Here is a 24,082-nt window from a genome sequence, read left to right as displayed (position 1 = left end):
ACCCCGGAAGGACATTTCGAGAGTCTGGTTATGCCTTTTGGTTTGACCAACGAACCTGAGGTATTCCAGCATTTCATAAATTATATTTTCCATCATTTGGTGGGGAGGTTTGTGGTGGTCTATCTGTACGATATTTTGGTTTACTCACCTGATTTTGAGACACATCGGGGGCATGTTAAGCAGGTGCTCCAGATATTATGGGATAACAAACTGTATGACAAACTGGAAAAATGTGTTTTTGCCGTTCAGGAAGTGCAGCTTTTGGGGTACTTGTTGTCATCTTCGGGTTTTCGGATGGATCCGGAGAAGATCCGTGCAGTCCTTGATTGGGACCGTCCCGAGAACCTGAAGGCTCAACAACGTTTTCTGGGCTTTACTAATTTTTAACGGAAATTCATCTAAAATTACTCAGTAATTGTGAAACCCCTCACTGACATGACTAAGAGGGGGTCTGATTTTTCCAAATGGTCGGAGCCCTGCCTCCAGGCTTTTTTTTCCTCCAGGCTTTTTCTTCCTTAAAGAATTATTTTGCCACTGCACCTATACTCAGTCAACCCGATGTTTCCCAGCCCTTTATTGTGGAAGTTGATGTGTCGATGTGGGGGTTGGGGCTGTGTTGTCTCAGGGTCCATCCCCTGGTAAATGGTGTCCATGCGCCTTCTTTTCTAAAAAATTATCTTCGGCCAAGAGAAATTATGACGTGGGTAATAGGGAACTCTTGGCGATCAAATTGGCGTTCGAAGAATGGCGACATTGGTTGGAGGGGGCTGGCCATCCTATTACTGTCATTTCTCCAGTCAGTTAAACGTCTCAACCCTAGGCAAGCCAGATGGTCCCTGTTTTTTACTAGGTTCAATTTTGTTGTCACTTTTCGTCCAGGGGTCAAAAATGTCAAGGCTGATGCTTTGTCCCGGAGCTTCCCAGGTGGCGGTGACCATGAGAACCCTGCCCTGATATTACAGAAAGGGGTAGTCATTTTGGCATTATATCCTGAACTGGAGGGTGAGGTGTTGGGAGGCCCCAGCCTCCTGCCCTCCAGGAAGGTTATTTGTACCATCCAATCTGCACCGCAAGGTTATTAAAGAACATCATAACTGTGTGCTTGCTGGTCATCCAGGTGGTAAGGCAACCGCGGACCTCCTCTCTCGTCGTTTTTGGTGGCTTTGGTTGCATCGGGATGTGATTGAACATGTAGCTGCTTGTAGTATTTGCGCGCATTCTAAGGTTTCGCATACCTGTCCATCTGGTACTCTTCTTTCGCTACCTTTCCTGAGTAGGCCATGGAAACTTGTCCATGGATTTTATTACTGACCTACCGGTTTCTGAAGGCAAAAGCGTGGTTTTGGTGGTTGTAGATAGGGTCAGTAAAATGGTTCACTTCGTCGCATTGCCTGCGCTTCCAAATGCCAAGACACTTGCTCGGGTGTTTATAAATGAGATTGTGAAGCTTCATAGGGTTCCCTCCGATGTGGTGTCAGATCGGGGGACCCAGTTTGTTTCCAAGTTCTGGAAAGCGTTCTGTTCTCAACTGGGGGTGCCGCTGTCCTTTTCCTCTGCCTTCCACCCTCAGTCGAATGGTCAGACCGAGTGCGTCAATCAGAATTTGGAGACCTATGTCAGGTGTTTCGTCTCCGAAAATCAGGAGGATTGGGCATCCTACTTACCGCTGGCAGAATTTGCCATTAATAATCATCGTCAGGAATCCACTGGCAGGTCACCGTTCTTCGGTGCATACGGTTATCGCCCACAGTTTGGTACCTTTAGTGAGGGAGGAGCTTCAGGAGTTCCTGAGGAGGAACGGTTTGCTTCGTCGCTCTCCTCGGTGTGGTGGGGGGTTCTGAGTAATTTAAAGATCATGAGAGACAGGTATAAACGTATGACTGACAGAAAACGCTTGCCAGGTCAGGACCTGAATGTGAGTGACTTTGTGTGGTTGTCTACCAAGAATATAAGATTGAAAGTTCCTTCTTGGAAGCTGGGACCTAGGTTTATTGGACCCTATAAAATAACCGCCGTCATTAACCCAGCAGCATTCCGTCTTGAACTTCCTCAGGCCCTTAAGGTCCACAACGTGTTCCACAGGTCCTTACTCAAGAAGTATGTGAAACCTCTTGAGCCCTCACCTCTACTGCTGCCCCCAGTAATGGTTGATGGTAATCTGGAGTTCCATATTTCGAGGATTGTAGATTCTCGTCTCCAACGTCGTTCTCTACAATACTTGGTGCACTGGAAGGGTTATGGTCCAAAGGAGAGGATGTGGGTTTCAGCGTCAGAGGTGAACGCTCCCAGGTTGGTTCGTTCATTCCACACCTCTTATCCTGAGAAACCCGGTCCTGAGTGTCCAGAGGTTATATGCACGTTGTGGCTGTGCCCTACAGAAGTCACAGTCTGGATGGAGCCCTGGGCACATTGTGGGCTGTATGTTTTTTTTGCAATATGATTTACTGCTTTTTTTAATGTAGTGGATCCAAATGAATCAAAACAAAATTAAATTAAAGTCCAACACTTTATGATCAAAGAACGTTCCACGGCAAGAAAGTTCCTGGATTCATGAGGGATCACAAGGTGCATAGATGATGACGGCGATTATAGATTGTCACGGGTATGTCAGAAGTGGCAGACAGTCACCCTGCAGTTGGTTGCAGGAGATCTCTTTGTTTGGCATTACATACACCTTCTTAGAAGATGTCTCTCTAGGACCCAGCGACTACCTTCCTCTTTGATAATTAACACCCTGGCCTGGGTGTATAAATACCTGCTGTTTGCTAGAGGGAGGTGCCGGCGATATTCACATGACCCCTTTTGAAGGCTTGAGCAAGAGCAGTACTTCTTCCTCTCTGGAGCTAAGAGGACGTGTATTCATCTCTCTGAAGTTGACTAAAGCTAAGCTATCTTCCCTTGTTTGCTCCCCTTGTTGTCTTTAGTTGTCAGCGGGGATCGACCAGCACTTATCCCCTCCCTTCCTTAGCCAGGGCAAAACGCCAGAGAAAGACAGGGCGGGGTTCCTGTGCGGCGATTGGTGCGGAACCAATATAGGGACGTTAGGGGAGAAAGGGTGATATACGGTCAGCCTAAGAGGTCTCCACTACCCCCTTTCCCTAGAGTCTGGGCCCCCTTTTCCCCCCTTCCCTTCATGTTGCACTTAGTCTTTCCTACACCTTGAGTGACATTATCGCCGGCCGTGCACATTTTGAAAAGAAAAACAAAACAAAAAAAAACCTGACACTTTGGTTGTTTTTTTGTGTGTGTTTTGTGGGCGTGGACTTTTTTTTTTTTTTTTTTTCCTTTCTCCCTTGGTGTGGATTCAGTTGCAGAGCGGCTGCGCAGTCTGTCTCTGGAGGTGAATGACCTCCGCTGTGAGGTTCAGCAACAGCATCAGCGGCTACAGGTCGCTAATGTGGGGGTCTCTGCAGGTAGACCTGCCCAGCCTGAACATAAGGTTGCCCTCCCAGACAGGTTTTCAGGAGGTAGGGACAAGTTTTTTGTATTCAAGGAGGCCTGCAAACTGTATTTTAAACTTCGTCCTTACTCCTCCGGAAATGAGGAGCAATGGGTTGGAATTGGGATCTCCCTACTGCAGGGAGATCCTCAATCGTGGGGGTTTTCTTTACTGCAGGATCCTGTTTGTCTTCAGTCTGTGGAGGGGTTTTTCGGGGCTCTGGCCCTCATCTATGATGACCCTGACCGAGTCGCCTTGGCTGAGTCTAGCCTACGTCGCCTTCAGCAGGGGAATCGGTCAGTGGAGACGTACAGTTCGGAATTCCGTAGATGGGCAACGGTTTCTAAATGTAATGACTCAGCCCTTAGAAACCAATTTTGTGAGAGTCTTTCTGAAAGATGCCTTGGCAGTATATGAAACCCCTCAGTCCTTGGAGGCTGCCATGTCGTTGGCCATACGTCTTGATAGACGCCTTCGGGATAGACGGGTGAGACCACCTTCTCCGGGGTCTTCTTGTTGGGGTTATGTACCTCTGCCGGGGGAGCGGTCTGGTGGTGAACCAGTACGGGGGGAGGTGGAGGAACCTATGCAGTTAGGGGATCATACATTTCCCCGGAGATTCGCAAGAAAAAAGGTGTATGTTTTTTTTGTGGGAAAAAGGGACATTTTGTTGGGACCTGTCCTTCAATTCCTAAACAAAAGGAGACTAGATTAACTCTTGGTAGTCTGGAGTTGGCTAAACAAGGGATGCGTTTGTTGCCAACCTGCAGTCCCCAGTTTGTCCTGAAAGCAGATGTGGTGCTAGAGAGCAAAACTGAGAAAATTTCTGTGTTTGTTGACAGTGGAGTTGGAGTCAACATGGTTGATGCTGAGTTTGTGAAAACTTATGGTCTTGCTTGCTGTACTTTAGCTAAACATATTTCCATCTTCGCCATTGACTCGGCGCCACTTGCACAGAAAGCATTTACTCAGATTGTACATAATGTAAAACTGAGGGTGGGGTCGGTTCATTGTGAAATAATCCCTTGCTATGTCCTGGACAATCTTCCCACACCTATTGTTTTGGGTATTCCTTGGCTTGTTAACCGGTTCCCGACCGCCCACTGTAGATAAACGTCGGCGCTTGCCGGGCTCTGTGCAGCGCCGACGTTTAAAAACGGTGGGTGGTCTTGCAGTGCTCAGGACCCCCAGGGTCCAGCAAGCGCTGCGATTCCGGTGCAGAGCGTTAGCTCTGACAGGGAACATCATCGGGACCTGATTAGATCAGGTCCCAGTGATGTTAACCCTTAGCTGTCTTCTATATGCTGTGATCTATAGTGATCGCGGCATATAGGAGACAGCAGGAGGAGAGGGGGTCGTCAACTTACCTCTCCGAAGACCTCCGAGTCCTTCCAGGACCTGGGGTTGCTATGGCAGCTGGAGGTCACATGACCGCCTCCAGCTCTGCCATATATGGTGTCCTGCCTGGCTCAGCTGCAGCTGTAGCCAGACAGGAGACTCTGACTGAAACAGTCAGGGAAGATCTCATGTAATGTAATATATGTCTATTACATTACATGAGATCAGAGATCAGAAAAATAAAAATTAATGTCCCATACAGGGACTAAGAAAAAATGTGAAAAAAAGTAAAAAAAAAGTTTTTAAACTATTAATAAAAAAAATCACAAAATAAATAAAAATAAATAAATAAAATATTAAACCAATAAATCCGTATATTTTTACAAAACCAAAAAAAGTACCCATATTTGGTATCGCCGCGTCCGAAACAACCCGAGCTATAAAACTGTCACACTAATTAACTCCTTCTGTGCACACCGTAATAAAAATAAATAAAAAACGGAGCAAAAAAATATGCTTTTTCATCATATTGCCAAACAAAAAGTGGAAAAAAATGCGATCAAAAAACAAAATAGAAATAAAAATGGTACCACTGAAAACGTCATCTTGTTACGCAAAAAAAAAGCCGCCATACAGCTCCATCAGCCGAAAAATAAAAAAGTTATAGCGCTCAGAATAAAGCAATGCAAAAAAAATATTTTTTTCTATAAAATAGTTTTATTGTGTAAAAGCGCCAAAACATAAAAAAAATACAGTAAGTGTAGTATCGCTGTAAACGTACTGACCCGAAGAATAACGCTGCCTGATCACTTTTACCACACGCAGAACGGCATAAAAAAAAAAACTCAAAAAACAATTCCTGAATTGTTTGTTTTTGTTAATTTTACCTCCCAAAAAACGGAATAGAAAGCGATCAAAAAATGTCACGTCCCCAAAAATGGTACCAATAAAAATGTCAACTCGTCCCGCAAAAAACAAGCCGTCACATGACTCTGTCGGCCGAAATATGGAAAAATTATAGCTCTCAAAATATGGTGATGCAAAAACTAGATTTTGCAAAAAAAGCGTCTTTTAGTGTGTGACAGCTGTCAGTCATAAAAACCCGATATCAATCTGGTATCTCTGTAATCGCACCGACCCGAAGAATAAAGTAATCTAATCAGTTATATCACACTAGGAACGGCGTAAAAAATAAATAAAACCAATTCTTCACCTGCCACTGATTTGTTTATTATGTCCCCAAAGATCGCAGTAAGGCTCTGCTCACATTTATCCTGTGCTCTGCGCTGAGCACTTACACCAGAGTTTCCGTGTAAATCTCTGAAATACATGATTCAGCCGGAACCCATGATGGAAGATTCCCTGTAATGAGACAGATATAGGCCACTGTGGATGCCGTCTAGCCTGGGATCCCACGGTGTCATTTGTTTTAGGCGTGCATAAAAGTGCGGTTGGCCACAGTTTTGTGCACTTCTGAAAAAAATGACACCGCTAAACAGAGGACAGACGGAGTCCAGAGTAACTCTGCTGCCTCATTACAGTGAATGGATCCCGCAGGGGTTTCATCTGAATTACATCACTTGGAAATTTAGATGGAAACCCCGATGTAAGTGCTCAGCCTAGAGCGCCGGATAAATGTTACGTAAAATGTTCCCAATAAAAGCGTCAACTCAGTCCTCAAATAAAGCTAGTCCCCTCTCAGGTCCGTCATCTGTTAAAAATATAAGGGACTTCCAAGTTACTGGTAGCAGAAAGGCTCTGGAAAAGCAAAATGACCTTTGCCCCCCAAAAGAAATTCAGAAAATGTTGTGCTCCCAAATCCAAATGCCTATTCTACAATAATTTGTTCTCCAATTGTCAAATAGCGCTCCGTCCCCCCCAGATCTCACCGTATGGCTAAGCGGTACGATACAGCCACATATGGGGTATTGACACTTTTAGAAGAAATTGTGTGACACATTTCGGCACCATTTTTACCCATTGCCCTGTGTGAAAATGTAAAATCTGAGGGTAAAACATTTTTTTGTGGTAAAAATATAATTATGCTTTTTTCACTGCCCAATGGTATAAATTTAAAAATTAAAAAATACTCACTACTTCCCTAGATGAATTCCTTGAGAGGTGTAGTTTACAAAATGGGGTCACTTGTGGGGGTTTCTGCTGTTCTGGCATGTCAGCGACTCTTCAAATGTGACATGGCGTCTGTGCCTATCCCAGCCAACATAGCGCTCCTTTCTCTTCCGAACCCTGCCGTACACCAAAGCAGTGGTTTTCCCCCACATATGGGGTATCGGCGTACTCAGGAGAAATTGTACAACAAATTTCATGGTGCAATTTCTCCGGTTATCCTTATGATAATGCAAAATTAGGGGATGAAAAACATTTTTTATGGGAAAAATGTGAAAATTTTATTTTCACGGCTCAATATTATAAACTTCTGTGAAGCAGCTGGGGGTGCGAGGTGCTCACCACACATCTAGATAAGTTCCCTAAGGGGTCTAGTTTCCAAAATGGTGGCACTTGTGGGGGGTTTCCACTGTTTAGTCACATTAGGGGCTCCCCAAATGCGACATGGCGTCTGCTAATTATTCAAACAAATTTTACATTCAAAAAGTCAAATAGCGCTCCTTCCCTTTCAAACCCTGCCATGCGCCCAAACAGTAATTTGCCTCCACATATGGGGTATCAGCATGTTCAGGAGAAATTGCACAACAAATTTCATGGTGCAATTTATCCTATTACCCTTATGATAATGCAAAATTAAGGGATGAAAAACGGTTTTGTGGGAAAAATGTGAAAATTTTATTTTTACAGCTCAATATTATAAACTTCTGTGAAGCACCTTGGGGTTCAAGGTGCTCACCACACATCTAGATAAGTTCCCTAAGGGGTCTAGTTTCCAAAATGGTGTCACTTGTGGGGGGTTTCCACTGTTTAGGCACATCAGGAGCTCTCCAAACGCAACATGGCGTCTGCTAATTATTCAGACAAATTTTACATTCAAAAAGTCTAATGGCGCTCCTTCCCTTCCGAACCCTGCCGTGCGCCCAAACAGTGGTTTTCCCTCACATATGGGGTATCAGCACACTCAAGAGAAATTGCACAAAAAAATTTGGGGTCCATTTTTTCCTGTTACCCCTGTGAAAATAAAAAAAATTGGGTCTAAAGTAACATTTTTGTGAAAAAAGTTAAATGTTAATTTTTTTTTTCCACATTCCAAAAATTCCTGTGAAGCACCTGAAGGGTTAATAAAGTTCTTGAATGTGGTTTTGAGCACCTTGAGGGGTGCAGTTTTTAGAATGGTGTCACTTTTGGGTATTTTCTGTCATAAAGACCCCTCAAAGTGACTTCAAATATGATGTGGTCCCTAAAAAAATGTTTTTGTAAATTTTGTTGGAAAAATGAGAAAGCGCTGGTCAACTTTTAACCCTTATAGCTCCCTAACAAAAAAAAATTTTGGTTCCAAAATTGTGCTGATGTAAAGTAGACATGTGGGAAATGTTATTTATTAACTATTTTGTGTGACATATCTCTCTGATTTAAGGGCATGAAAATTCAAAGTTTGAAAATTGCAAAATTTTCTAAATTTTCACCAAATTTCCGATTTTTTCACAAATAAACGCAAGTTATATGGAAGAAATTTTACCACTATCATGAAGTACAATATGTCATGAAAAAACAGTCTCAGAATCAGGGGAATACGTTGAAGCGTTCCAGAGTAATTACTTCATAAAGTGACAGTGGTCAGAATTGAAAAAATTGGCCCGGTCACGAAGGCAAAAACAGGCTCTGGCGCGAAGTGGTTAAACATAATCCGTTGGTGGATTGGCAAACCAGGGAGATTATTGAATGGGGAGATTACTGCCATGAGAACTGTTTGGATATTTCCCTTGCTACTGTCTCTACGGAAATATTACCTGCTTCTCTGTCTGGTTTTGAGGACGTTTTTTCTGAGGGGGTGTCAGGAATTGCCTCCTCACTGTGCTTATGACTGTCCTATTAACCTGACCCCCGGAGCTAAACTACCGAAGTCCAGACTGTATAATCTTTCTGGCCCTGAGAGACAAGCCATGAAGGATTTCATTGTGGAAAGTCTGGAGAAGGGACATATCAGACCCTCATCTTCACCTGTGGCAGCAGGGTTCTTCTTTGTGAAGAAAAAAGATGGCGGTCTACGTCCATGTTTAGATTTCCGGGAATTAAATCAAATTACTATCCGAGATCCATACCCTCTTCCTCTGATTCCTGATTTGTTCAGCCAGGTTGTGGGAGCTAAGGTATTCTCCAAGTTCGATGTAGGGGGGCCTACAACCGGATTAGAATCAGAGAAGGGGACGAATAGAAAACAGTGTTCAATACCCCGGAAGGACATTTCGAGAGTCTGGTTATGCCTTTTGGTTTGACCAACGAACCTGAGGTATTCCAGCATTTCATAAATTATATTTTCCATCATTTGGTGGGGAGGTTTGTGGTGGTCTATCTGTACGATATTTTGGTTTACTCACCTGATTTTGAGACACATCGGGGGCATGTTAAGCAGGTGCTCCAGATATTATGGGATAACAAACTGTATGACAAACTGGAAAAATGTGTTTTTGCCGTTCAGGAAGTGCAGCTTTTGGGGTACTTGTTGTCATCTTCGGGTTTTCGGATGGATCCGGAGAAGATCCGTGCAGTCCTTGATTGGGACCGTCCCGAGAACCTGAAGGCTCAACAACGTTTTCTGGGCTTTACTAATTTTTAACGGAAATTCATCTAAAATTACTCAGTAATTGTGAAACCCCTCACTGACATGACTAAGAGGGGGTCTGATTTTTCCAAATGGTCGGAGCCCTGCCTCCAGGCTTTTTTTTCCTCCAGGCTTTTTCTTCCTTAAAGAATTATTTTGCCACTGCACCTATACTCAGTCAACCCGATGTTTCCCAGCCCTTTATTGTGGAAGTTGATGTGTCGATGTGGGGGTTGGGGCTGTGTTGTCTCAGGGTCCATCCCCTGGTAAATGGTGTCCATGCGCCTTCTTTTCTAAAAAATTATCTTCGGCCAAGAGAAATTATGACGTGGGTAATAGGGAACTCTTGGCGATCAAATTGGCGTTCGAAGAATGGCGACATTGGTTGGAGGGGGCTGGCCATCCTATTACTGTCATTTCTCCAGTCAGTTAAACGTCTCAACCCTAGGCAAGCCAGATGGTCCCTGTTTTTTACTAGGTTCAATTTTGTTGTCACTTTTCGTCCAGGGGTCAAAAATGTCAAGGCTGATGCTTTGTCCCGGAGCTTCCCAGGTGGCGGTGACCATGAGAACCCTGCCCTGATATTACAGAAAGGGGTAGTCATTTTGGCATTATATCCTGAACTGGAGGGTGAGGTGTTGGGAGGCCCCAGCCTCCTGCCCTCCAGGAAGGTTATTTGTACCATCCAATCTGCACCGCAAGGTTATTAAAGAACATCATAACTGTGTGCTTGCTGGTCATCCAGGTGGTAAGGCAACCGCGGACCTCCTCTCTCGTCGTTTTTGGTGGCTTTGGTTGCATCGGGATGTGATTGAACATGTAGCTGCTTGTAGTATTTGCGCGCATTCTAAGGTTTCGCATACCTGTCCATCTGGTACTCTTCTTTCGCTACCTTTCCTGAGTAGGCCATGGAAACTTGTCCATGGATTTTATTACTGACCTACCGGTTTCTGAAGGCAAAAGCGTGGTTTTGGTGGTTGTAGATAGGGTCAGTAAAATGGTTCACTTCGTCGCATTGCCTGCGCTTCCAAATGCCAAGACACTTGCTCGGGTGTTTATAAATGAGATTGTGAAGCTTCATAGGGTTCCCTCCGATGTGGTGTCAGATCGGGGGACCCAGTTTGTTTCCAAGTTCTGGAAAGCGTTCTGTTCTCAACTGGGGGTGCCGCTGTCCTTTTCCTCTGCCTTCCACCCTCAGTCGAATGGTCAGACCGAGTGCGTCAATCAGAATTTGGAGACCTATGTCAGGTGTTTCGTCTCCGAAAATCAGGAGGATTGGGCATCCTACTTACCGCTGGCAGAATTTGCCATTAATAATCATCGTCAGGAATCCACTGGCAGGTCACCGTTCTTCGGTGCATACGGTTATCGCCCACAGTTTGGTACCTTTAGTGAGGGAGGAGCTTCAGGAGTTCCTGAGGAGGAACGGTTTGCTTCGTCGCTCTCCTCGGTGTGGTGGGGGGTTCTGAGTAATTTAAAGATCATGAGAGACAGGTATAAACGTATGACTGACAGAAAACGCTTGCCAGGTCAGGACCTGAATGTGAGTGACTTTGTGTGGTTGTCTACCAAGAATATAAGATTGAAAGTTCCTTCTTGGAAGCTGGGACCTAGGTTTATTGGACCCTATAAAATAACCGCCGTCATTAACCCAGCAGCATTCCGTCTTGAACTTCCTCAGGCCCTTAAGGTCCACAACGTGTTCCACAGGTCCTTACTCAAGAAGTATGTGAAACCTCTTGAGCCCTCACCTCTACTGCTGCCCCCAGTAATGGTTGATGGTAATCTGGAGTTCCATATTTCGAGGATTGTAGATTCTCGTCTCCAACGTCGTTCTCTACAATACTTGGTGCACTGGAAGGGTTATGGTCCAAAGGAGAGGATGTGGGTTTCAGCGTCAGAGGTGAACGCTCCCAGGTTGGTTCGTTCATTCCACACCTCTTATCCTGAGAAACCCGGTCCTGAGTGTCCAGAGGTTATATGCACGTTGTGGCTGTGCCCTACAGAAGTCACAGTCTGGATGGAGCCCTGGGCACATTGTGGGCTGTATGTTTTTTTTGCAATATGATTTACTGCTTTTTTTAATGTAGTGGATCCAAATGAATCAAAACAAAATTAAATTAAAGTCCAACACTTTATGATCAAAGAACGTTCCACGGCAAGAAAGTTCCTGGATTCATGAGGGATCACAAGGTGCATAGATGATGACGGCGATTATAGATTGTCACGGGTATGTCAGAAGTGGCAGACAGTCACCCTGCAGTTGGTTGCAGGAGATCTCTTTGTTTGGCATTACATACACCTTCTTAGAAGATGTCTCTCTAGGACCCAGCGACTACCTTCCTCTTTGATAATTAACACCCTGGCCTGGGTGTATAAATACCTGCTGTTTGCTAGAGGGAGGTGCCGGCGATATTCACATGACCCCTTTTGAAGGCTTGAGCAAGAGCAGTACTTCTTCCTCTCTGGAGCTAAGAGGACGTGTATTCATCTCTCTGAAGTCGACTAAAGCTAAGCTATCTTCCCTTGTTTGCTCCCCTTGTTGTCTTTAGTTGTCAGCGGGGATCGACCAGCACTTATCCCCTCCCTTCCTTAGCCAGGGCAAAACGCCAGAGAAAGACAGGGCGGGGTTCCTGTGCGGCGATTGGTGCGGAACCAATATAGGGACGTTAGGGGAGAAAGGGTGATATACGGTCAGCCTAAGAGGTCTCCACTACCCCCTTTCCCTAGAGTCTGGGCCCCCTTTTCCCCCCTTCCCTTCATGTTGCACTTAGTCTTTCCTACACCTTGAGTGACATTATCGCCGGCCGTGCACATTTTGAAAAGAAAAACAAAACAAAAAAAAACCTGACACTTTGGTTGTTTTTTTGTGTGTGTTTTGTGGGCGTGGACTTTTTTTTTTTTTTTTTTTCCTTTCTCCCTTGGTGTGGATTCAGTTGCAGAGCGGCTGCGCAGTCTGTCTCTGGAGGTGAATGACCTCCGCTGTGAGGTTCAGCAACAGCATCAGCGGCTACAGGTCGCTAATGTGGGGGTCTCTGCAGGTAGACCTGCCCAGCCTGAACATAAGGTTGCCCTCCCAGACAGGTTTTCAGGAGGTAGGGACAAGTTTTTTGTATTCAAGGAGGCCTGCAAACTGTATTTTAAACTTCGTCCTTACTCCTCCGGAAATGAGGAGCAATGGGTTGGAATTGGGATCTCCCTACTGCAGGGAGATCCTCAATCGTGGGGGTTTTCTTTACTGCAGGATCCTGTTTGTCTTCAGTCTGTGGAGGGGTTTTTCGGGGCTCTGGCCCTCATCTATGATGACCCTGACCGAGTCGCCTTGGCTGAGTCTAGCCTACGTCGCCTTCAGCAGGGGAATCGGTCAGTGGAGACGTACAGTTCGGAATTCCGTAGATGGGCAACGGTTTCTAAATGTAATGACTCAGCCCTTAGAAACCAATTTTGTGAGAGTCTTTCTGAAAGATGCTTTGGCAGTATATGAAACCCCTCAGTCCTTGGAGGCTGCCATGTCGTTGGCCATACGTCTTGATAGACGCCTTCGGGATAGACGGGTGAGACCACCTTCTCCGGGGTCTTCTTGTTGGGGTTATGTACCTCTGCCGGGGGAGCGGTCTGGTGGTGAACCAGTACGGGGGGAGGTGGAGGAACCTATGCAGTTAGGGGATCATACATTTCCCCGGAGATTCGCAAGAAAAAAGGTGTATGTTTTTTTTGTGGGAAAAAGGGACATTTTGTTGGGACCTGTCCTTCAATTCCTAAACAAAAGGAGACTAGATTAACTCTTGGTAGTCTGGAGTTGGCTAAACAAGGGATGCGTTTGTTGCCAACCTGCAGTCCCCAGTTTGTCCTGAAAGCAGATGTGGTGCTAGAGAGCAAAACTGAGAAAATTTCTGTGTTTGTTGACAGTGGAGTTGGAGTCAACATGGTTGATGCTGAGTTTGTGAAAACTTATGGTCTTGCTTGCTGTACTTTAGCTAAACATATTTCCATCTTCGCCATTGACTCGGCGCCACTTGCACAGAAAAAGCATTTACTCAGATTGTACATAATGTAAAACTGAGGGTGGGGTCGGTTCATTGTGAAATAATCCCTTGCTATGTCCTGGACAATCTTCCCACACCTATTGTTTTGGGTATTCCTTGGCTTGTTAACCGGTTCCCGACCGCCCACTGTAGATAAACGTCGGCGCTTGCCGGGCTCTGTGCAGCGCCGACGTTTAAAAACGGTGGGTGGTCTCGCAGTGCTCAGGACCCCCAGGGTCCAGCAAGCGCTGCGATTCCGGTGCAGAGCGTTAGCTCTGACAGGGAACATCATCGGGACCTGATTAGATCAGGTCCCAGTGATGTTAACCCTTAGCTGTCTTCTATATGCTGTGATCTATAGTGATCGCGGCATATAGGAGACAGCAGGAGGAGAGGGGGTCGTCAACTTACCTCTCCGAAGACCTCCGAGTCCTTCCAGGACCTGGGGTTGCTATGGCAGCTGGAGGTCACATGACCGCCTCCAGCTCTGCCATATATGGTGTCCTGCCTGGCTCAGCTGCAGCTGTAGCCAGACAGGAGACTCTGACTGAAACAGTCAGGGAAGATCTCATGTAATGTAATATATGTCTATTACATTACATGAGATCAGAGATCAGAAAAATAAAAATTAATGTCCCATACAGGGACTAAGAAAAAATGTGAAAAAAAGTAAAAAAAAAGTTTTTAAACTATTAATAAAAAAAATCACAAAATAAATAAAAATAAATAAATAAAATATTAAACCAATAAATCCGTATATTTTTACAAAACCAAAAAAAGTACCCATATTTGGTATCGCCGCGTCCGAAACAACCCGAGCTATAAAACTGTCACACTAATTAACTCCTTCTGTGCACACCGTAATAAAAATAAATAAAAAACGGAGCAAAAAAATATGCTTTTTCATCATATTGCCAAACAAAAAGTGGAAAAAAATGCGATCAAAAAACAAAATAGAAATAAAAATGGTACCAATGAAAACGTCATCTTGTTACGCAAAAAAAAAGCCGCCATACAGCTCCATCAGCCGAAAAATAAAAAAGTTATAGCGCTCAGAATAAAGCAATGCAAAAAAAATATTTTTTTCTATAAAATAGTTTTATTGTGTAAAAGCGCCAAAACATAAAAAAAATACAGTAAGTGTAGTATCGCTGTAAACGTACTGACCCGAAGAATAACGCTGCCTGATCACTTTTACCACACGCAGAACGGCATAAAAAAAAAAACTCAAAAAACAATTCCTGAATTGTTTGTTTTTGTTAATTTTACCTCCCAAAAAACGGAATAGAAAGCGATCAAAAAATGTCACGTACCCAAAAATGGTACCAATAAAAATGTCAACTCGTCCCGCAAAAAACAAGCCGTCACATGACTCTGTCGGCCGAAATATGGAAAAATTATAGCTCTCAAAATATGGTGATGCAAAAACTAGATTTTGCAAAAAAAGCGTCTTTTAGTGTGTGACAGCTGTCAGTCATAAAAACCCGATATCAATCTGGTATCTCTGTAATCGCACCGACCCGAAGAATAAAGTAATCTAATCAGTTATATCACACTAGGAACGGCGTAAAAAATAAATAAAACCAATTCTTCACCTGCCACTGATTTGTTTATTATGTCCCCAAAGATCGCAGTAAGGCTCTGCTCACATTTATCCTGTGCTCTGCGCTGAGCGCTTACACCAGAGTTTCCGTGTAAATCTCTGAAATACATGATTCAGCCGGAACCCATGATGGAAGATTCCCTGTAATGAGACAGATATAGGCCACTGTGGATGCCGTCTAGCCTGGGATCCCACGGTGTCATTTGTTTTAGGCGTGCATAAAAGTGCGGTTGGCCACAGTTTTGTGCACTTCTGAAAAAAATGACACCGCTAAACAGAGGCCAGACGGAGTCCAGAGTAACTCTGCTGCCTCATTACAGTGAATGGATCCCGCAGGGGTTTCATCTGAATTACATCACTTGGAAATTTAGATGGAAACCCCGATGTAAGTGCTCAGCCTAGAGCGCCGGATAAATGTTACGTAAAATGTTCCCAATAAAAGCTTCAACTCAGTCCTCAAAAAAAGCTAGTCCCCACTCAGGTCCGTCATCTGTTAAAAATATAAGGGACTTCCAAGTTACTGGTAGCAGAAAGGCTCTGGAAAAGCAAAATGACCTTTGCCCCCCAAAAGAAATTCAGAAAATGTTGTGCTCCCAAATCCAAATGCCTATTCTACAATAATTTGTTCTCCAATTGTCAAATAGCGCTCCGTCCCCCCCAGATCTCACCGTATGGCTAAGCGGTACGATACAGCCACATATGGGGTATTGACACTTTTAGAAGAAATTGTGTGACACATTTCGGCACCATTTTTACCCATTGCCCTGTGTGAAAATGTAAAATCTGAGGGTAAAACATTTTTTTGTGGTAAAAATATAATTATGCTTTTTTCACTGCCCAATGGTATAAATTTAAAAATTAAAAAATACTCACTACTTCCCTAGATGAATTCCTTGAGAGGTGTAGTTTACAAAATGGGGTCACTTGTGGGGGTTTCTGCTGTTTTGGCATGTCAGCGACTCTTCAAATGTGACATGGTGTCTGCTGCCTATCCCAGCCAACATAGCGCTCCTTTCTCTTCCGAACCCTGCCGTACACCAAAGCAGTGGTTTTCCCCCACATATGGGGTATCGGCGTACTCAGGAGAAATTGTACAACAAATTTCATGGTGCAATTTCTCCGGTTATCCTTATGATAATGCAAAATTAGGGGATGAAAAACATTTTTTATGGGAAAAATGTGAAAATTTTATTTTCACGGCTCAATATTATAAACTTCTGTGAAGCAGCTGGGGGTGCGAGGTGCTCACCACACATCTAGATAAGTTCCCTAAGGGGTCTAGTTTCCAAAATGGTGGCACTTGTGGGGGGTTTCCGCTGTTTAGACACATTAGGGGCTCCACAAATGTGACATGGCGTCCGCTAATTATTCAAACAAATTTTACATTGAAAAAGTCAAATGGCGCTCCTTCCCTTTCAAACCCTGCCGTGCGCCCAAACAGTGGTTTTCCCTCACATATGGGGTATCGGCGTGTTCAGGAGAAATTGCACAACAAACTTCATGGTGCAATTTATCCTATTACCCTTATGATAATGCAAAATTAAGGGATGAAAAACGGTTTTGTGGGAAAAATGTGAAAATTTTATTTTCACGGCTCAATATTATAAACTTCTGTGAAGCAGCTGGGGGTGCGAGGTGCTCACCACACATCTAGATAAGTTCCCTAAGGGGTCTAGTTTCCAAAATGGTGGCACTTGTGGGGGGTTTCCACTGTTTAGTCACATTAGGGGCTCCCCAAATGCGACATGGCGTCTGCTAATTATTCAAACAAATTTTACATTCAAAAAGTCAAATAGCGCTCCTTCCCTTTCAAACCCTGCCATGCGCCCAAACAGTAATTTGCCTCCACATATGGGGTATCAGCATGTTCAGGAGAAATTGCACAACAAATTTCATGGTGCAATTTATCCTATTACCCTTATGATAATGCAAAATTAAGGGATGAAAAACGGTTTTGTGGGAAAAATGTGAAAATTTTATTTTTACAGCTCAATATTATAAACTTCTGTGAAGCACCTGGGGGTTCAAGGTGCTCACCACATATCTAGATAAGTTCCCTAAGGGGTCTAGTTTCCAAAATGGTGTCACTTGTGGGGGGTTTCCACTGTTTAGGCACATCAGGAGCTCTCCAAACGCAACATGGCGTCTGCTAATTATTCAGACAAATTTTACATTCAAAAAGTCTAATGGCGCTCCTTCCCTTCCGAACCCTGCAGTGCGCCCAAACAGTGGTTTTCCCTCACATATGGGGTATCAGCACACTCAAGAGAAATTGCACAAAAAAATTTGGGGTCCATTTTTTCCTGTTACCCCTGTGAAAATAAAAAAAAATTGGGTCTAAAGTAACATTTTTGTGAAAAAAGTTAAATGTTAATTTTTTTTTTCCACATTCCAAAAATTCCTGTGAAGCACCTGAAGGGTTAATAAAGTTCTTGAATGTGGTTTTGAGCACCTTGAGGGGTGCAGTTTTTAGAATGGTGTCACTTTTGGGTATTTTCTGTCATAAAGACCCCTCAAAGTGACTTCAAATATGATGTGGTCCCTAAAAAAATGTTTTTGTAAATTTTGTTGGAAAAATGAGAAAGCGCTGGTCAACTTTTAACCCTTATAGCTCCCTAACAAAAAAAAATTTTGGTTCCAAAATTGTGCTGATGTAAAGTAGACATGTGGGAAATGTTATTTATTAACTATTTTGTGTGACATATCTCTCTGATTTAAGGGCATGAAAATTCAAAGTTTGAAAATTGCAAAATTTTCTAAATTTTCACCAAATTTCCGATTTTTTCACAAATAAACGCAAGTTATATGGAAGAAATTTTACCACTATCATGAAGTACAATATGTCATGAAAAAACAGTCTCAGAATCAGGGGAATACGTTGAAGCGTTCCAGAGTAATTACTTCATAAAGTGACAGTGGTCAGAATTGAAAAAATTGGCCCGGTCACGAAGGCGAAAACAGGCTCTGGCGCGAAGTGGTTAAACATAATCCGTTGGTGGATTGGCAAACCAGGGAGATTATTGAATGGGGAGATTACTGCCATGAGAACTGTTTGGATATTTCCCTTGCTACTGTCTCTACGGAAATATTACCTGCTTCTCTGTCTGGTTTTGAGGACGTTTTTTCTGAGGGGGTGTCAGGAATTGCCTCCTCACTGTGCTTATGACTGTCCTATTAACCTGACCCCCGGAGCTAAACTACCGAAGTCCAGACTGTATAATCTTTCTGGCCCTGAGAGACAAGCCATGAAGGATTTCATTGTGGAAAGTCTGGAGAAGGGACATATCAGACCCTCATCTTCACCTGTGGCAGCAGGGTTCTTCTTTGTGAAGAAAAAAGATGGCGGTCTACGTCCATGTTTAGATTTCCGGGAATTAAATCAAATTACTATCCGAGATCCATACCCTCTTCCTCTGATTCCTGATTTGTTCAGCCAGGTTGTGGGAGCTAAGGTATTCTCCAAGTTCGATGTAGGGGGGCCTACAACCGGATTAGAATCAGAGAAGGGGACGAATAGAAAACAGTGTTCAATACCCCGGAAGGACATTTCGAGAGTCTGGTTATGCCTTTTGGTTTGACCAACGAACCTGAGGTATTCCAGCATTTCATAAATTATATTTTCCATCATTTGGTGGGGAGGTTTGTGGTGGTCTATCTGTACGATATTTTGGTTTACTCACCTGATTTTGAGACACATCGGGGGCATGTTAAGCAGGTGCTCCAGATATTATGGGATAACAAACTGTATGACAAACTGGAAAAATGTGTTTTTGCCGTTCAGGAAGTGCAGCTTTTGGGGTACTTGTTGTCATCTTCGGGTTTTCGGATGGATCCGGAGAAGATCCGTGCAGTCCTTGATTGGGACCGTCCCGAGAACCTGAAGGCTCAACAACGTTTTCTGGGCTTTACTAATTTTTAACGGAAATTCATCTAAAATTACTCAGTAATTGTGAAACCCCTCACTGACATGACTAAGAGGGGGTCTGATTTTTCCAAATGGTCGGAGCCCTGCCTCCAGGCTTTTTTTTCCTCCAGGCTTTTTCTTCCTTAAAGAATTATTTTGCCACTGCACCTATACTCAGTCAACCCGATGTTTCCCAGCCCTTTATTGTGGAAGTTGATGTGTCGATGTGGGGGTTGGGGCTGTGTTGTCTCAGGGTCCATCCCCTGGTAAATGGTGTCCATGCGCCTTCTTTTCTAAAAAATTATCTTCGGCCAAGAGAAATTATGACGTGGGTAATAGGGAACTCTTGGCGATCAAATTGGCGTTCGAAGAATGGCGACATTGGTTGGAGGGGGCTGGCCATCCTATTACTGTCATTTCTCCAGTCAGTTAAACGTCTCAACCCTAGGCAAGCCAGATGGTCCCTGTTTTTTACTAGGTTCAATTTTGTTGTCACTTTTCGTCCAGGGGTCAAAAATGTCAAGGCTGATGCTTTGTCCCGGAGCTTCCCAGGTGGCGGTGACCATGAGAACCCTGCCCTGATATTACAGAAAGGGGTAGTCATTTTGGCATTATATCCTGAACTGGAGGGTGAGGTGTTGGGAGGCCCCAGCCTCCTGCCCTCCAGGAAGGTTATTTGTACCATCCAATCTGCACCGCAAGGTTATTAAAGAACATCATAACTGTGTGCTTGCTGGTCATCCAGGTGGTAAGGCAACCGCGGACCTCCTCTCTCGTCGTTTTTGGTGGCTTTGGTTGCATCGGGATGTGATTGAACATGTAGCTGCTTGTAGTATTTGCGCGCATTCTAAGGTTTCGCATACCTGTCCATCTGGTACTCTTCTTTCGCTACCTTTCCTGAGTAGGCCATGGAAACTTGTCCATGGATTTTATTACTGACCTACCGGTTTCTGAAGGCAAAAGCGTGGTTTTGGTGGTTGTAGATAGGGTCAGTAAAATGGTTCACTTCGTCGCATTGCCTGCGCTTCCAAATGCCAAGACACTTGCTCGGGTGTTTATAAATGAGATTGTGAAGCTTCATAGGGTTCCCTCCGATGTGGTGTCAGATCGGGGGACCCAGTTTGTTTCCAAGTTCTGGAAAGCGTTCTGTTCTCAACTGGGGGTGCCGCTGTCCTTTTCCTCTGCCTTCCACCCTCAGTCGAATGGTCAGACCGAGTGCGTCAATCAGAATTTGGAGACCTATGTCAGGTGTTTCGTCTCCGAAAATCAGGAGGATTGGGCATCCTACTTACCGCTGGCAGAATTTGCCATTAATAATCATCGTCAGGAATCCACTGGCAGGTCACCGTTCTTCGGTGCATACGGTTATCGCCCACAGTTTGGTACCTTTAGTGAGGGAGGAGCTTCAGGAGTTCCTGAGGAGGAACGGTTTGCTTCGTCGCTCTCCTCGGTGTGGTGGGGGTTCTGAGTAATTTAAAGATCATGGGAGACAGGTATAAACGTATGACTGACAGAAAACGCTTGCCAGGTCAGGACCTGAATGTGAGTGACTTTGTGTGGTTGTCTACCAAGAATATAAGATTGAAAGTTCCTTCTTGGAAGCTGGGACCTAGGTTTATTGGACCCTATAAAATAACCGCCGTCATTAACCCAGCAGCATTCCGTCTTGAACTTCCTCAGGCCCTTAAGGTCCACAACGTGTTCCACAGGTCCTTACTCAAGAAGTATGTGAAACCTCTTGATCCCTCACCTCTACTGCTGCCCCCAGTAATGGTTGATGGTAATCTGGAGTTCCATATTTCGAGGATTGTAGATTCTCGTCTCCAACGTCGTTCTCTACAATACTTGGTGCACTGGAAGGGTTATGGTCCAAAGGAGAGGATGTGGGTTTCAGCGTCAGAGGTGAACGCTCCCAGGTTGGTTCGTTCATTCCACACCTCTTATCCTGAGAAACCCGGTCCTGAGTGTCCAGAGGCCACTCGTAGAGGGGGTTACTGTCATGGGTGTGTTAGAAGTGACAGACAGTCGCCCTGCAGTTGGTTGCAGGAAATCTCTTTGTTTGGCATTACAGACACCTTCGTAGAAGCTGTCTCTCAAGGACCCAGTGGCTACCTGCCTCGTTGCTAACTAACACCCTGGCCTGGGTGTATAAATACCTTCTGTTTGCTAGAGGGAGGTGCCGGCTATACTCACATGAACCCTTGCGAAGTCTTGAGCAAGAACAGTACTTCTTCCTCTCTGGAGCAAAGAGGACGTGTGTTCATCTTTCTGAAGTTGGCTAAAGCTAAGCTAAGCTATCTTCCCTTGTTTGTTCCCCCTTATTGTCTTTAGTTGTCAGTGGGGATCGACAAGCGCTCATCTTCTCCCTTCCTTAGCCAGGGCAAAACGCCAGGGAAAGACAGGGCGAATTTCCTGTGCGGTGATTGGTGCGGAACCAATATAGGGACGTTAGGAGAGACAGGGTGATATACGGTCAGCCTAGGAGGTCTCCACTACCCCCTTTCCCTAGAGTCTGGATCCCTTTCCTTCGTGTTGCACTTAGTCTTTCCTACACCTTGCGAGACATTGATGCACTCATATTAGAGCGCAGCCAAAGTATAACCATGTCACAAAGGGACAGCATATTGCTAGTGACCCTCATCAATCCTGAGAATGAAGAAGCCGCTGGCTGACTGGTGCTGCACTGCAGCTCCCTGCACTGGTGCTGGCCGGTAGTGTCGGACTGCAGGAAAAATTAGAGCGCAGGATCAGGACTGGTGGCGAACCCAGAGGTCGGATCTCCACCATACATAAAGCCTAAAACACTGACACCCCTGAAGGTGTGATCCCCAAAAAGATGCACATAATGAATTTGCAGATTTTCCATTTTCTGATCTCCATTTGTGTATACAGCTTTGCACAAGAACAGACCCAGTCATTAAGACCTCACCTGGTTTGTGACCTGCAGGTCTCTCTGCAGCTTGTAATATTGATTTTGCAGGTCCGTGTATCTCATCTGAGTATCTCTCAGTCCCTGTGATACGCCCTTGAGCTGAGCAGACAAAACCGCATTCACCTCCATAGATTCCATCGCCTAAAAGGGAAAGGAGAATGGATGTCACTTACCGTACAGCAAGCCATAAAGGAAGACACCTGCTGATAAGAGAGAACAATGGCTCCGCGCTGTTATCTAGCGGCTGTTAATGGATCCTTAGGTTCTTTATGGAGGACAGGCAGCACGTAACACATATGGGGCATGAATCTTGCCATTACCGGGGTTGTAAATACCAGGAGGCCGATGTGTCGCGCACGCTCACCTTAGTGTTCAGCTGCTGTATTATCATGTCTCTCTGCTGTATTTCATGGAGGTATCTCTGGATTTCATTCCTTGTCTGTTCCTTATCATCTCCCGACAGATTTCTTTTCTCCGTGGCTACAGGACTCCCGACCAGCGCCATCCTCTCCACTCCCTGACGAGCAATAATAAAGATATAATCTACTGAAAACTGGGGGGAAAAAAATTCCAAGCGAGGTGAAATGGTGAAAAATTACAATGCCATTTTTTTCTGTTAATTGCGCTTTGTGTTAGGGGGTTTTTTTTTTTTTTGAGGGGGGACAAGCTGGTGCTTTTAATGATACCATTTTGGGTTGCATTTAACGTTTTGCTCACTTTTTTATTACATTTTTTTTTTTTTTTGCAGAGGAGTTGCAACCAAAAAAAATAGAAATTCTGCCATTTCGATTTTCACCGTGAAAAGGTTAACTAAAATTATATTTTAATAGATTGTGTGGAAATACCAAATTGATTTTATTTATTTTTTTCATTTTTAAACCATCTTTAATTTTTATTGGGGATCAAATGAGGTGATGAATATTTAATGTTTTATTTAAAAGTAATATTTTTTTTTAAACTTTTTTTTTTTTTTTTTTTTTTTTTAATATAGTTGTCTGATAATACAATTATATTGCAGTATATAGAGAAAATCCTAGTTTCTTATGAAGTGGCTCGGCTTCACAGCAGTTTCAACATGGCAGGTCCCCCAGCTGCTATGGCACTCTGTACATGCCGAGATTGACAGCGGCATTTAACAAGTTATAAGCAGTCTGCAATTACATCCGTATGTTTTAAATGCCGATGTCAGACATGGACGGCGGCATTTAAGGGGTTAACAGCACCGAACGGACCTCAGCCAACGCCTTAGCCCGTGCCATACTCCAGCACCCGACATGCCACGTATAGGTACATAAATAACACATTTTCCCCATAGTATTGCTGCAGGGTCAATTGTTTGCAACTTCCCCCATGTTGCAGAATGAGGCGTGCATTGCTCACTGCAAACTGTTATGGTCCCAAATTAAGAAAAAAAAAAAATCACAGAATGGTTCCTCGGCGCCTCTCACTTCATATTTTGCAGATGTCAGCGTCACCAGTTCTTCTGCATGGCCGGCAGGTGTCATTGCTGATGATGGGACAAGGGCTCAATACCCGTTGAGAGTGCAGGAGACCTGCGGATGCCGCATCAAAAGAGTCTCCCACCACCGGATGCAGAAGTGAGAAATGCTGGACAAACATCACAAGGTGTTTGATTTTAAGCACAAAGTATATATTGATCTCTACACATGCAGCTCATCTTAATTCTGCATGAACTGGATGTAGCATCTTACCTTGTGCAAAGCACAAAGAGGGCAGAACATGGCAAAGAGTTCCTGTCCTGTCCGCCCCTCGGGCTCTGCACTAGGCCCAACGGTATATCACGTTTGCCAAGCTTTCCCAAAACCCCCCAAAAAAACCTATCGCTGAATTGTATAGTTACATTACCTTCTCTGCATACAATGCGCCCCTCTGTTTTGCAGGTTCCTGGATTTTCTGCATCTCTCCGATCTGTGGGTCTTTCTCTGCAGCGATTGCGCTGAACTGCTGACGAGCAGCTTGCAATTCGGCCACCAGAACATTTTTTTCGGATCTTGGAAGTAGAAAGCGGGAAAAAAAAAAAAACAAGAAAAGAAATAAAGTCTGAAAGAATGTAATCAGTTTCCTTTTGAAAGGTGAATTCAGGTAACCACA

The 24,082-nt window shown here is 44.3% G+C and overlaps 1 protein-coding gene across 4 annotated transcripts in view; it reads right to left on the bottom strand.

Annotated features, from left to right (window-relative positions):
* The window catches only part of LOC141174121 (uncharacterized), a 113,108-nt gene that overhangs the window by 30,861 nt on the left and 58,165 nt on the right, over positions 1-24,082 (bottom strand). For all 4 annotated transcript variants that reach the window (XM_073658793.1, XM_073658790.1, XM_073658794.1 and 1 more), the window contains exons 23-25: positions 23,837-23,981; positions 22,335-22,487; positions 21,968-22,111 (exon numbers count right to left, since the gene is read on the bottom strand). In XM_073658793.1, the coding sequence (XP_073514894.1) occupies positions 21,968-22,111; positions 22,335-22,487; positions 23,837-23,981 (442 nt within the window). The remainder of the gene's footprint in view (positions 1-21,967; positions 22,112-22,334; positions 22,488-23,836; positions 23,982-24,082) is intronic.

Source organism: Phyllobates terribilis, unplaced genomic scaffold, assembly GCF_046119375.1.
Source record: "Phyllobates terribilis strain yellow unplaced genomic scaffold, ASM4611937v1 Scaffold_13__5_contigs__length_258822181, whole genome shotgun sequence".
Lineage (NCBI taxonomy): Eukaryota > Metazoa > Chordata > Amphibia > Anura > Dendrobatidae > Phyllobates > Phyllobates terribilis.
The sequence above is the reverse complement of the archived record's forward strand: the minus strand, read 5'-3'. Positions and strand labels throughout refer to the sequence as shown.